The sequence below is a fragment of the Zonotrichia leucophrys genome, chromosome 13, assembly GCF_028769735.1.
Source record: "Zonotrichia leucophrys gambelii isolate GWCS_2022_RI chromosome 13, RI_Zleu_2.0, whole genome shotgun sequence".
Classification (NCBI taxonomy): Eukaryota; Metazoa; Chordata; class Aves; order Passeriformes; family Passerellidae; genus Zonotrichia; species Zonotrichia leucophrys.
In genome coordinates this window covers 15,873,753-15,888,011 of record NC_088183.1, presented here as the reverse complement: position 1 = coordinate 15,888,011, position 14,259 = coordinate 15,873,753, and the positions used below count along the sequence as shown (strand labels likewise).

The 14,259-nt window shown below is 54.6% G+C and overlaps 2 protein-coding genes and 1 pseudogene across 2 annotated transcripts; all 3 read right to left on the bottom strand.

Moving 5' to 3' along the window:
- Positions 1-2,049: 2,049 nt before the first annotated feature.
- LOC135453526 (protocadherin beta-15-like) lies at positions 2,050-4,587 on the bottom strand (annotated as a pseudogene).
- Positions 4,588-4,621: 34 nt separating this feature from the next.
- On the bottom strand, positions 4,622-7,947 carry LOC135453525 (protocadherin beta-16-like). The gene has a single exon (XM_064724669.1). The coding sequence runs from the start codon at positions 7,902-7,904 to the stop codon at positions 5,436-5,438; it is 2,469 nt and encodes an 822-aa protein (XP_064580739.1). The 5' UTR covers positions 7,905-7,947; the 3' UTR covers positions 4,622-5,435.
- Positions 7,948-9,389: 1,442 nt separating this feature from the next.
- On the bottom strand, positions 9,390-14,048 carry LOC135453629 (protocadherin beta-16-like). Its single transcript, XM_064724881.1, has 2 exons — positions 11,527-14,048; positions 9,390-9,832 (listed from the first exon to the last, which is right to left on the bottom strand). The coding sequence occupies exons 1-2, from the start codon at positions 13,960-13,962 to the stop codon at positions 9,713-9,715; spliced, it is 2,556 nt and encodes an 851-aa protein (XP_064580951.1). The 5' UTR covers positions 13,963-14,048; the 3' UTR covers positions 9,390-9,712.
- Between the last annotated feature and the right edge of the window lie 211 nt (positions 14,049-14,259).

The window sequence follows — 14,259 nt, the reverse complement described above, 5'->3', positions numbered from 1 at the left end:
AACGCGGCCTCAACCAGGGCAGCCCAAAGACGAGGCTGAGCCCATAATGAACAAGCCGCAGTGTCCGGCAGGAGAAACACCATAGAGATAGGGTGATTGGTGACGGCATGGACATTCCAATGATCACTGAATCTCCCCACTCAGGCTCTGTACCCACCCAACCTTGCTGCATTCAAGGGACACAGTGAGAATGTAACTCGCAGAATTTTGAAAAGTCTTGTCGGGCTTTCCCAGGAAAAACTTGACTACAAAGTATTCTGTGTCCTTTAAAGCAGTCAGTGCTCTCATCATTTCATTCTAACCCTTTTCCCGTTTCTAACCTGAGAGTTATACCTACTTACAATATTAAACTGCATAACTTCAGAACATCACAGTGTGAGGGAGGCTTTCGGAGCATTCCATGCATGACAGACATCATTCAAACGACCAAATATTCTAGATGGAGTGGCCGTCCTCTAGGGGAACAGGCTCAGTACATTTCAGAGGAGGAAGGGAAAACATGGGAATTCAAATGTTCTAACACAAACACAGAATTTCATGTGGTGACAGGCTTCCATTCCCTTCAATAAGCATTAGGACTCAGAACAGCAATGAAAAGGCGAATTTCAATGTCTTTTCCTAAGGTTTCTTTTTGACTTGACCTTCCAATAAGTGTTTTAGTATTTCTGGATTTTTCCTTCAATGCATGAAATGACAATGAACACGTTTCTTCACCTCTGTTCAGGTACAGTCTACTCTGACAATGTTTGTTCTCCTGTATTTCCAAGGCAATTCTGAGGTGAGAGAACACCCAAGCCCTTCTTGTAAGCTAAAGGAAGACACTGTTATGCATTTTCCTGCTCTACTCTGAGCTAGATAAGGAAGATGAGACTGTGGTTGTCAATAAGTCCAAGTCACCTTCTTCCCTGCTGAGCTGGCACTGCCTGTGTTGAAATGGCTGGGTGGGAGCAAGGCCCTGCTTCAGCAGACAGTGATTCTGAAGCATCTGCAGATATTCAGTGTTGTCTGCATGGACAAACAGATTGACAAGAAAGCAAAGCACACAGAGCTCACATCTCATAAAGAGAAATCCAGAAGCCAAGCAAAAAAGGGCCTAGTATTCATGTGAGATTGTGACACCGGACTCAAAACTTCCTGGTTTTCCAGAGGTGGGAAAATATTTTTCCATTTCAATTAGGTTATGAGTGGTTTGGCCAACAGTGATACTGCCTTAAAGATGAGAAAAAAAAGATCCTCTGTCTTGGCAGCCAGTAAGAGAAAGCAGATTATAGATTGAGAGCTAAACACATATATAAGCTTATTAGAATAGGCAGAAGCAAAGGTGAAACCCATTGAAGCCCCAAAACAAATAGCCTTTAAGAAATAACGAGTTAAAACACGGAATGAGAAGTATTTGAAAAGCATAGCATTTAGGAAACATATAAAGCAATAGATCAGCTAAAGCATGGAACATAATGACAAGAAGAGAGATAGGGATAGGAGAATTGGTAGGCTAAGCATGTCCAGAGCCAACAATGTCAAACTGACCCTAAGAACCTTGCCAAGCCATGGGGACCAAGCCAAGTACACCGGGAATTGACCATATTAGGATAGGAGTTCAAAAGTTTAAGGAGGAAGACTCATCAGGAGACCCCTGCCCACGATGAAGGCAACCGGAACGGCCACCAAGATGATCCTCAAAAGAGATGTCTCCGCCCACGCTCCGCCCACACCACGCCTCTTATGAATATGCATGCAAAAACATGATTATGTATGTGATATGATGTAACTCAATATTCAAAACTGTATAAAAGGCTTCCTTTTGTTACGAGATACTCAGAAATCCCTTTGGTGATTTCTCCGATGCATCGTAATAAAATAACTCCTGTCTATGTTGACTTAAATTGAGTCTCTTAGGCAGCTATTCTCGCCTTTTGGGGCAAAATTCGGCATCACCATTAAAAACAAAGTGAGAAAACCTTGACTTCTTTTAAAATCTTCATCGCTTTTAGGAGTGGTAGACAATTATTTCAAAGACAATTTGCAGGAAGTTGGATAAATCAATTAAAAATACATATCTATTATGGAGGAAATATTAGCACATGCTGCGGCCCTGGTGCTCTCCTCCCAAGATCCATGAAGCCTCAGTGTGTGCAGACCACAGCTAGTCAAAGGAAATGGCGTTGAACTGTCTTGCAGAGAGAGCACCAGCATTGTTTGGGGCCATGTCCTCGCTGCTGACAGGGACACCGGGGGAATCCTGTTCCTCATCGGGGCCCTGGCCCACGGCGCAGTGCTGTGGGGGCAGGCTGGGCAGGATGGGCTTGAGGAATCTGAACTCGCTGTTGCCCGAGCCCGTGGTGAGGCTGATCTCGTAGCAATAGGCGCGGGGCAGGGTCCCTGCAGCGGCCGCATCGGCCAGGCCGCTCTGCAAGGTGTCGGCAGCATAGAGCACATGGCCAGCCTTCAGCTCCTTCCTCCTGCACGCCTTGCGAGCCAGCAGCACTGCCGTGGAGATGAGGAAGAGGAGGGAGACAAAGACCAAGGCAATGATTAAATAGGTGGTCAGGGAGGCAGCGGCCTGATCCTCGCTGGCCGGGCTGCTGTGCGGCAGGCGCACGTCGGAGAAGTCCTTGAGCAGGAGAGCGCTGAGAGCTGCCGTGGCTGACAGCGGGGCTTGCCGTTGTCTCTGACCAGCACCACCAGCTTCTGCTTGACGCTGTCTCTCTCTGTCACCGGCCTCCTGAGACGCACCTCGCCGCTTTGCAGGCCCACGGCAAACAGGCCTGGGTCGGTGGCCCTGAGCAGGTGGTAGGAGAGCCACGAGTTCTGTCCCGAGTCGGCATCGACGGCCACCACTTTGCTGATAGGTAGCCCGCCTCGGCCGACACGGGCACCAGCTCGCTGGAGCCGGGCCGCTCTCCTGGGCCGGGTAGAGCACGAGCGGGGCGTTGTCGTTCTCGTCCAGCACCACCAGGCGCACGGTGACGTTGGCTCTCAGCGGAGGAGAGCCCGCGTCAGAGGCACTGACCGTCACCTCGGTCTGCCTCAAGCGCTCGTAGTCCAGGGGCCGCAGCACAAACACGTGCCCCATTCTCCGAGTTCACCGAGATGCAGGAGCACCAGGTCCGCTCTGGCCCTTGCTCTGCTGCCAGGGAATAGGTCACCTTGGCATTCAGCCCCACGTCAGCATCTGCAGCGCTCATGGCTCCCACAAACACCGTGGCCACGTTGTTCTCACGCACGTACATGGTGTAGAGGTCTGGTTGAAGACGGGGGCATTGTCATTGACGTCGGAGATGTCCACGGTGAGGTGTGTGTGGTGGTGAGAGGAGGCGAGCCCGCATCTGCTGCCGTCACACTGAGGATGTGCTGAGGCGTCTCCTCGCGGTCCAGCGCGCTCACTGTCACCAGCTCATAGTAATTCTTGTAGGCTGGCCGCAGGGAGAAGAAGAGCTGATCCTGCAGGGCACAGGAGATCTTCCCGTTGGCACCAGAATCCCGGTCCCTGACCGTAAACAGGGCAACCACCGTGCCGGGCACTGTGTTCTCGGGGAGGGGACTGCTGAACGAACTGACCACCAGCTCTGGGGCATTGTCATTCACATCCACCACCTCCACCAACACCTTGCAGATTGCTGAAAGGCCCCCACCATCTGTGGCAGTCACACTGAGCTCATGCTTTTGTGCTGCCTCAAAGTCCAATGGTTTTTTGATTTTAATTTCCCCACTTATGGGATCAATCACAAATGCAGAGTCACTCTCTCCCACTGCCTGGCTGAGTTGATAGGAAATGTCCCCATTTACTCCTGCATCCGGATCAGTTGCTAAAACAGACAGAACAACAGAGCCTTCTGCAATGTTCTCCAGAATCTTCCCAATGTAACGGTCTTGCGTGAATATGGGAGCATTGTCATTAACATCCAGAATGATAATAGAGATCTCGATGGTTCCACTTTTGGGAGGAGAGCCACCATCTACAGCAATTACACTGAAACTCATGTCTGCCTGCTCCTCTCTGTCTAGCGACTTCCTAAAAAAGTTCAAGATATTTGTCACCATTGGTCCGACTTCCATAGGAGACATAAATACTCATTCTTGGGAGAGATGATGTATTCTTGACTGTTGCCTGCCAATATCTAGGTCCCTAGCAACTTCCAGAGGAAAAGTGAACCTGGCTCGCTCGTTTCAGGGATTTAAAAATGACTCTTCTTCGGAAGAATAGGGAATGGTCATTGTATATCTTCCAGATCTACCTCAACCCGAAAGAACTGGAGGGGGTCGGAGAGCAGCAGCTCGAAGGGGAGCATGCAGGTGTCGGCCTGGGCGCACAGCTGCTCCCGGTCCAGCCTCCCCGCCACGACGAGGCGGCCGAGGCGCGCTCCAAGCGAAAATGCTGGCGGCCGTCCTCCGAGACCAGGCGGGCGCGGCGAGCCGAGAGCTGCGCCGGCGTCAGCCCCGCGTCCTCGGCCAGCTCGCCTACCAGGGAGCCGCTTTCCGCCTCCTCGGCTACGGAGTAGCGGATGGGCTCGGCGCGAGCGAGCGGCAGCCCCAGCAAAGCACACACACAAAGCACTTGCCTTGCGAGCGCCATGGCGCGGCGGCGGCGGTGTCGGTGTCGGTCGTCGCGGCGGGTGTCCGGGCGATTGCGGGCGGAGAGCGGCGAAGTGCGGGGCGGGCGCCTTCCCTCGCTCTCTCAGATTCCGGCCGGCGCTCCGGAACGCAGCCGGGGTGTGCCGGCAGCGGGTGACACGGGGCAGCGCTCGCTGCCGCAGCCGCTGCCACCTCCGCCCGGCTGAGCTGGGCTGGTCTAAGCTGAACTGAGCTGGGCTGGGCTGGGCTGGTCTGGTTCTGGTCTGAGCTTGCTCGGGCTGTGCCGCTCCGGCCCCGGCCGCCTCCGCTGCCGCAGCCGCTCGGCGCCGCCTTGGCCGAGGGCACCACCCAGCGGTGCGCGCTGGGACTGCAGCCGCCGCCGCCCGCAACCCGCGCTGCCGCTCGGCCCGGCCGCGATCCCGAACCCGCGGCGGTTGCTCCTGAGGCAGAATGCGCTCACATTCTCCCGGGAGAGAAGTTCTAGGGAATGTGGCATGTATCCCTGCCAGAGTTTCTGCGCTGGAGCATCCACGGCAGCTCCTCCACTTCCAATCTCTTCCCCTCGCTGGCCCGATTTCGCGGGCTGGTGCGCTCTTGTTAAGCGATAGGCACGTCCGAGGCTTTCGAGAAAAGCGGAGGGAAGACAGGCACTACGATTTTCCATGGCGGTGTGAGACAGAGGCTGAACTCGGAGGGACAGAGCCGCCTTCTGCGGCAGGAGAAACGAGCCGGGAGCCTGCGCAGGGAGATTACACCTATAACAGCAGGGAACGGCCCTACTGCTACTGGGGAATCTCCGGCTGTGGACGGGGAAGGGAGGCGCGTCTCAGCACGGCTCAGGCATGAACAAGCACGCCTACTGGTCAATCTTTCGGCTGAAAGGGAGGAGTGACTGTGTTCCCCGCCGGGGCTTCCCGGTCGCAGGGGGGCTGCGAGTGGTGTAGCGGTTCCTGGTCTTTGTCCAGTCCCGCCTCAGAATTGCTATGAAGGCTGGGCAGGATGGACCTCAGGAACTGGAATTCGCTCCTCCCCGAGCCGCTGGTCAGACACATTTCGTAGCGGTAAGCCGGCGACAGAGTGCCCGTGCTGCCCACGCCCACGCCGTCGCTGGCGACGTCTCCGTCCGCGTAGCAGCTGGGAGAGGGAGGAGGAAGTTCTGCCCGGACCCGCGCTCTGCAGAGCGTGTTCGCTGTTAAGACGAGGACGGACAAGACGAAAAGGGACGAGACGCAGCACAGGGAAGCGATGAGGTAAGTGGTGAGCATTTCCTCCTCGGCCACCTGCGGCTGCTGTCCGCCTGTGGGATCGTGGCCAAGCTGGTGGAAAGCATCGGAGAAGTCGTCCACCAGTGCCACGGCGAGGGTGGCGGTGGCAGAGCGCGGCGGCCGCCCGCGGTCCCGCACCAGCACGATGAGCCTCTGCCGGGCCGCGTCCCGCTCGGTCACGGCGCGCGCCGTGCGCACCTCGCCGCTGTGCAGCCCCACGCGGAACAGCCCCGGCTCCGTGGCCTTGGCCAGCTCGTACGACAGCCACGCGTTCTGCCCCGCGTCCGCGTCCACCGCCACCACCTTGGCCACCAGGTAGCCGGACGGTGCCCAGCGCGGCACCAGCTCTCCGGCCGCGCTGCTGTCAAGGCCCGGGTGGAGCAGCACGGGCGCGTTGTCGTTCTCGTCGCGCACGACGATGCGCAGCACGGCCTGGGCGCTGAGCGGCGGGGAGCCGCCGTCGGCTGCCGTCACTGTCACCTCGAAGGCAGGAACCTTCTCGTAGTCCAGTGGGCGCAAAGTCCGGACGGTTCCACTCTCCGCGTCCACTGACACGAATGATGCGGCGGCGAGGGTGCCCGTCGGTGGCGGCACTAGAGAGTATCTCACGCCGGCGTTCTCTCCCGCGTCAGGGTCCGTGGCACTGAGGCGGCCAAGGCTTCTCCCCGCGGGCTCGTTTTCGCTCATCACCATGGTGTAAATGGCCTGGGTGAAGGTGGGTGCATTGTCGTTCACATCCAAGAGCCGCACGAGCAGGGTTTTGGATGTCGAGAGGGCGGGGGAGCCCTCGTCTCGAGCTCGCACAGTCACGTTGTATTCCTCCACCTGCTCCCGGTCCAGCGTCTCTGATGTCACCAGCGCGTACGCGTCGGCTGCCAGCAGCGTGATCCTGAAGGGTTGCTCTCCTGTCAGCTCGCAGGTCGTCCTGCCATTGTCCCCCGAGTCCCGGTCCCGCACGTTGAAGAGGGCCACCACGGTGTCCGGCGGGGCGGCTTCGGAGAGGGTGCTGGTGAGCGAGGTGATGATCACCTCGGGGGCATTGTCGTTCACGTCCTTCACCTGCACCTCCACATTGCAATGCGTGGACAAGTCCCCTCCATCTGTGGCTTGGACGTCTATCTCATAGCTCTTTTTTTCTTCATAATCCAAAGGCTTTTTGAGTCGAATCTGGCCTGTCTCTGGGTTTATTTTAAACGTTTGGAGATTTTCCTCTGGATTTTGAACTATGGAATACACTATTTCCCCATTCGTTCCTGCGTCTAAATCACTAGCAGACACTACCACCACTATGGTGTCCTCTGAGCTATTTTCCATTACAGAGACTTTATACAGAGTCTGGGTAAATACCGGGCTGTTGTCGTTTATATCCAGGACTACCACGCGGATTAAAGCTGTGCCAGACCGTGGTGGATTCCCACCATCTACAGCCGTGATGCTGAAAGCAACTTCTGCCTGCTGCTCCCTGTCCAGAGCTCGATCCAACACCAGCTCGGCATATTTCCTGCCATCACTCCGCCGCCGGGTGTAGACAAGGAAATACTCGTTCGAGCTGATACTATAATGCTGAAGGCTGTTGTTCCCCACGTCTGGATCGTGAGCTCTTTCCAATAAAAATCGAGTCCCGAGCACTGCAGATTCCGGGATCTTTAAAACAATCTCTTTGTTTAAGAACACAGGAGCATGATCATTTATGTCGATGAGTCTTACCTCAGCTCGGAAGGACTGCAGTGGGCTCTCCAGCAGCACCTCGAAACGCACCAAGCAGGGCTCGCTCTGTCCACACAGCTCTTCCCGGTCCATTTGCTCTCTCACCACCAAATCCCCGGTGTGCTGGTTCAGCTGTAAATACTGCTTTTCTCCTTCAGGAACTACTCGAGCCCGACGAGCCAATAATTCCTCACCGGTTAGTCCCAAATCCTTAGCGATATTCGCCACAAAAGAGCCTCTCTCCGCCTCTTCGGGCACAGAGTACCGAGCGGTTTCTGCTCTCATCCCCGAGACGCAGAGGACAAGCAGCAGAGCCGCCGCTCGCCCCGGGAGCTGTTCCTCGCTCTTCCTCGGCTTCATTCCCTCCCAGAGACCCGGTCTCCCTTCCTGTAAGCTGGATGGAGCTGCCGATACAGCCTGCCGCCCCCCGAGCGGAGCAGCCCGAGATGGTGCAGCCCCGCCCGAATCGCGGGGCCGGAGGAGCTCTGGAGCTGCGCGGAGCTTCCGCGGTCAGCAGCGGCACCAGGCGGCCGAGCTGGGGAAGGATTCGAAGATTTCCCAGCGCAAAGCCCGGAAAGCAGAGATTAACGGCTCGTTTTCTCCCTTCCTAGGTCAAATCATAGAGATTGAAATGTCCCTGTAACTGTATTCAAAGTATGGCCACTGGCTCAATGAGCAATGCCTCTTTTTACCTTCTGCTTCAAAATGGAGTTTATTTACAGCTGGGTCGTTCCTTTTGTTTTGGTTCCCCCTCACTTACCTCAGTATGAACACTTTGAATAAATGACTTCTCGGCCGTTCAGCTAGAACAGATGTGTATTGTTACAGAGGTTCAGCAACCAGGTAAGGTGGTCTTTTGACCACAGCAGCAATCGCCATGGTCGTTCTCGGAATTGACAGAGATTGTTCCCGCAGTTCATTACCTCTCCTACTGGGAGCCTTTGGGAATGGGCTGGAGGCAGCATCTCAGACCTCAGCTCCTCTCAGAAAAAAAAACTCGTCCACCTTGCTCCGACTTCTGAGACCGCCCTATTTCCCCAGGTCGTTCTGATTTCCCCTGCATTAATTTCACTCCAGATGCAGGGATTTATTCCCGAAATCCTGCTCTTGAGTTGGCTTTTTCCTCGGCCATGACTGTGGCAAGTGATCTCGAGACAGCACACCCACCCGAGGGAGTTCCAAGTAAATTTTATTGTTTTCTGTCATTACTCATTTGACTCTTTAAAATGGCTCAACAACAGGAATTATCACATAACTTTATAATTCAATACCGATTGACGAAAGAAAACCAGAAAGCTTCTTGACACCCTATATTCTACAGTGTCCTAAGCTAATTGGAAATGGTTTCGTCTATTTTACTGAAAAACCACAAATAATACTTTTAATCACCTTGGCTTTTAAAAAACGTGAAATAGTGTTTTCGACTTTATGGAAAAAAAAAAAAGAAAGGAAGAAAGAATACACTGTTCAAAGCCCACTCTTTATAATTAGGAGAGCCTGTAAACTCCTGGTGAAATATGCCAAGTGTGCCAATGCCAGCAGTTCAAAATATAAACAGCTTCTGCTTCTTTTGTAAGAAATCCCTTTGCAAGCACCACTTAATTTTACATATTATCTGTTTCGCCTGGTGTTGAATACATGGCAGAAAATTAAGATATTATTACAAAGCTCTCTCCATAAAAAGAAAGAAAGAAAGAAAGAAAGAAAGAAAGAAAGAAAGAAAGAAAGAAAGAAAGAAAGAAAGAAAGAAAGAAGAAAATGACAAGACATAAAAAAGTAGGTAGAAAGAAGACAATTAAGAAAGAAAGAAAGAAAGAAAGAAAGAAAGAAAGAAAGAAAGAAAGAAAATTCCCCAGAGAAGGCGGTGTAAAAAGAAGTTGAAAATCTGCTGCCAGTTTTTAGTATTTCTCGAAGTATGTAGAAGCAGTAGCACTCTCACAATCATACTGATTACTATGATAATAATTGATTATTATGTAATCAACATGCAGCACAGTTCTCCTCCATCGACAGCACAATTACAAAATAGCTACATGAATAAAGTACTGCACAAGGGGAAAGTACTCTCATTGAGAAGGTTTCATCTCCCTGGTACTTTTTTAGGGAGGTGCTTTGTCTCTTTTTTCCCTTTTCCCTGCGAGGACAGACAAACTTGTCTTTCTCTTCACTTATTGATGGGCGAGCCAAGGGTTTTGCTCAGAACTGACATTGGGCTCCAGCTCCCTGTTTGCAGGGCAAACTGCACCTGCAGCTCTGGGCCCCGTATCTTCAGAGGTGGGAGCAATGCCCTGCAAAGAACAGAGAGAGCAGTTGTCATTTGGAGTTGAAGGAAAGCAAGCGTCACCGAGAAGCTCAGAGGATGTGTCTTACATCACTGCCCGTGTCACACCCCTCCTCTCTACCGGGAGCCAAAGAGAAAGCAAGACTTGGTGGATCTCTAACCTGAATGGACAACACCTGAAGTCAGAAACCTCCAAAAGGGTACTATTGCAAAATCCTAATGAGTCTCTATAAAACCTTTATGAGTTTTGAGTAATTTGAAGAGGTGAGAGCCCCAAACAGAAACCACATTCTCACAAACAATAAATGTGGTTTAATGTTGATATATCAAGAAGGGTCCTTGTCTTGCCTGAGGCTACTGTGATTCTGACACTCTGCAGTAAAGTGAGTCCAAGTCATCGGTGGTTTTGAAATATGAAAATATTAACTGACCCTGATGGTGTTTGTGTTTCTCCAACCTCATATATGTTCATCATCCTGTCTACTGTGAAATGCTAGATGGATCCTTGGACACTCTCCATGGAGTCCCCACAGAATCCCATACTAAGAGGTGACCGTTAACCACGCTTTTCTGGTCAACGCTATCCATGCAAGTCACAAAACCATAAAGGAATTTAATGGCAGAGGCTCCTACCTCTGTAGGCTCCAGCAGTTTGTAAGCTTGAGTTCAGCATTGCCACCACCCCGGTGAATGGCACAGGGCAGCACCAAGCACCAGCTCCCAACAGCAGTGCAGGGGACATAGTTGGTGACATCCTTTGCACAGCTGTCCCTGCAGTCCCATCTGATGCTGGACAGGCCACTACATTCCTGTTACTGCCACCTCTGGGAGGATGTATCCCTAGGAATGGTGTCATTCCTGCTCCAGGTCTCCACACACTGCGTGGGCAGGACCCACGTGTCTGTAGGCACAGGGTTTGTGGTAACTGGGATTGGGGCTGCAGCCCAGCGTCATCCCCAATGGGATACAGCTGTGCGGGAACAGGTGAACAGTACTGAATGTAATGAGACCTGGAGTGCCCATGTGCACTGACCAACCACAAAAAGATAGAGAGGACCCACAGGTGCCATACATGAACATGAAGGGTATAAAAGGTTGGGCTAAAGAACAAGAAGGGTACACTCTTGGAGCTTTCTGAAGTGGTATGGGGTTATTCTGTATGGGCTGATGCTTGAAGCCTTCTGACATTGTATGGTGATACTCTGTATTGTGGCCAGATCAGATGTGACACATATCTACCTGTACTTTTCACCTTCTCACGGCCTAAATCTTCCCCTTTGAAGTGACACCAAAGACTTGATCTATCACGAATACTCAGTATAGATTTGGACCCTGCTGCCCAGAGAGGTGGTGGGTGCCCCACCCCTGGAAATATCCAAGGTCAGGTTGGATGGAGCTCTGAGCAACCCGGTCTAGTAAGGTATCCATGCTCATTGCATGAGGGTTTGGACTTAATGGATTTTAAAGGTCCATTTTAACCCAAAATGTTCTATTCTTCTATGATGCGGAGAGGCGTGGTTAGTCAGGATTTGGGGAGCAGCTGATCCCTGCTGGATCCTCCTGGGAGGCTTCTCCAGCAGTTCTGAGACCGCCTTCTATCATCTCCTCCCACTCCAGGGACCCTGCAGCTTCAATAGTCCTAGCTCCCAGGGCTTGTCACACCTCCCTCCCGCCTGCCCGAGGGCCCTGTCAGTCCCTCACCTGCGTAGTCCAGTCGCCCTCGGCCCCGAGGTTGGCGGCATCCTGCGAGCACACCGAGCTCCGCTGCTCGCCGGGCCCGGGGGGCAGACCGGCGGGGAAGCAGGGGAAGAGTGGCCTGAGGAAACGGAACTCGCTGTTGACGGTGCCGGCGGCGAAGCAGACGTCGTACAGGTAGCTGCGGGGCAGGGAGCCCGCGCTGCTTTCCGTGCCAATCGTCGGGAAAGTGGGCAAAGTCTCCGTCTCCCTCCGCCTGTCCCGCCGCACCTTCACCACCAGGGCGGCCACCGCGGTGGCGAGGAACAGCGCCGACACGCAGACCAGGGAGGCGATGAGGTAGAGAGTAAGCGGCCCGTCGGGCTCGGCGGCCGGAGCCTCCTCGCTCACCCGTAAATGGGCTTCGGAGAAGCCGTCCACCAGTGCCACGGCGAGGGTGGCGGTGACAGAACGCGAGGGCTGCCCGCGGTCCCGCACCAGCACGATGAGCCTCTGCCGGGCCGCATCCCGCTCGGTCACGGCCCTGGCCGTGCGCACCTCGCCGCTGTGCAGCCCCACGCGGAACAGCCCCGGCTCCGTGGCCTTGGCCAGCTCGTACGACAGCCACGCGTTCTGCCCCGCGTCCGCGTCCACCGCCACCACCTTGGCCACCAGGTAGCCGGACGGTGCCCAGCGCGGCACCAGCTCTCCGGCCGCGCTGCTGTCGGGGCCCGGGTGCAGCAGCACGGGCGCGTTGTCGTTCTCGTCGCGCACGACGATGCGCAGCACGGCCTGGGTGCTGAGCGGCGGGGAGCCGCCGTCGGCTGCGCGCACTGTCACCTCAAAGGAGCGCGCCTTCTCATAGTCCAGCGGGCGGAGGATATAAACATCCCCGTTTTCAGCGTTGACTGACACTTCGGGCTGCTCTTTGCCCTCCTGCCACACCAGTGCGTAGTTCACACGGGCATTTATTCCTGCGTCGGCGTCCGTGGCCTTCATGCTGCCGATGCGGAGCATGGGGCTGTTGTTCTCCGTGACAGACATGGTGTAAATCTCCTGGGTGAACTCTGGGGGGTTGTCGTTCACATCCGATATCTGCACGAAGATGCTTTCCTGAGAGCTCAGCCGCTTCCTGCCCCAGTCTGTGGCTGTGATGGTGATGTTGTACTCCGCCGTCCTCTCCCTGTCCAGAGCCGCGTTTGTTCTCAGCTCGTAGTAATTATCAAAAGTGGGGGTGAGGCTGAACGGCAAGTCCCCGTCGATGGAACACTCCGTCCTGCTGTTGTCCCCGGAGTCCCGGTCCCGCACACTGAACAGAGCCACCACGGTGCGTGGCGGGGCGTCCTCGGGAATGGAGGCGCTGAGGGAGGTGAGCGCTATCTCCGGGGCGTTGTCATTCACGTCCAGGACCTCCACCTGCACTTTGCAGTGCGCAGACAGCCCTCCGCCGTCCGTGGCTTTCACCACCATCTTGTGGGATTTTGCTTCCTCAAAATCCAGTTTGCCTGCGACTCGGATTTCACCGGTGGTCGGGTTCAGCTGGAAGAGCTGCCGGGATCGCTCCGATGCCTGGGCAAAGGCATAATTCACTTCCCCGTAGGACCCTTCATCGGGATCCGCGGCAGCGACTCTGACCACCAGCTTCTCCAGGGGGCTGTTCTCAGCCAGGCGCACCTCGTAGGTCTCTCTTTCGAAGACAGGAATGTTATCGTTGGCATCCACAACCACGATCCGGACCTGAGCCGTGCCCGACCTAGGTGGTGACCCTCCGTCGGTGGCAGTCAGAAGTAAACTCAGTTCCCCCTGCTCTTCACGGTCGAGCTGGTGCTGTAGGACAAGTTCCAGGTATTTTACTCCATCTTTCGCTGTTCCAATAGCGAGGGAGAAATGAGGATTGGGCCCGAGGCTGTAGTTCTGCAAACCGTTAATGCCCACGTCCTTGTCCTGGGCACTTTCCAGGGGGAAACGGGAGCCAGGAGATGCTGTTTCTAGAATTTTTAAAACCATCTCCTTCTCCGGGAACACGGGCGAGTTGTCATTTACGTCACGAATTTCCACCTCCCCTCGGATCAGCTGCAATGGATTTTCAAAGAATATCTTAAAGACGAGCGTGCAGGTATCGCTCTGCGGACAGATCTCCTCTCGGTCCAGCGATTCCTTTGCCGTCAGGACTCCGGTGTTTTGATTGAGTCGGAAAAGCTGCTCGTTCCCCTCGGACACAACGCGGGCTTTGCGAGCCGCCAGCTGGCTCAGAGGAACCCCCAGGTCCTTGGCGATATTGGCGACAAAGGAGTCCCTCTCCATTTCCTCCGGCAGGGAGTAGCGGAGTGTTTCAGCCCCGCTCTGACACACGCAAACACACAGAATAAACAAGATCACTTGCCTCTTTCTGTCTCCGCTCCGTCTCCCACAGGCCATCACTCTCCATAAAAGCCATCCACAGTCCTCGGCGGCTCCCAGCATTTTTTAGCAGCGTCCGAAAAAGAGCGGTGTGGGCCAGCAATCTTGGGGTGAAGGAATCTGGAAGCCCCCGAGTGCTCCGACTCCTTTGCGAGCAGCTCAGCTCTCACGGTTTTTTGTCTCCCCGTGTCTGCAATGCCGGGGCGGACCGAGGAACGCTCCGGTCCGCGGCCAACACCCCCACCCAGCGTCGGAAGGGGGAATATTTCCTCTCCATCGGGGCAGCGCTGCTGGCTCGGGGTTTGCTGATTGAGCCTGTGCTCTTTGCGCCAAAGAGGAGAAAAAAAGCGCCGTGTAAAA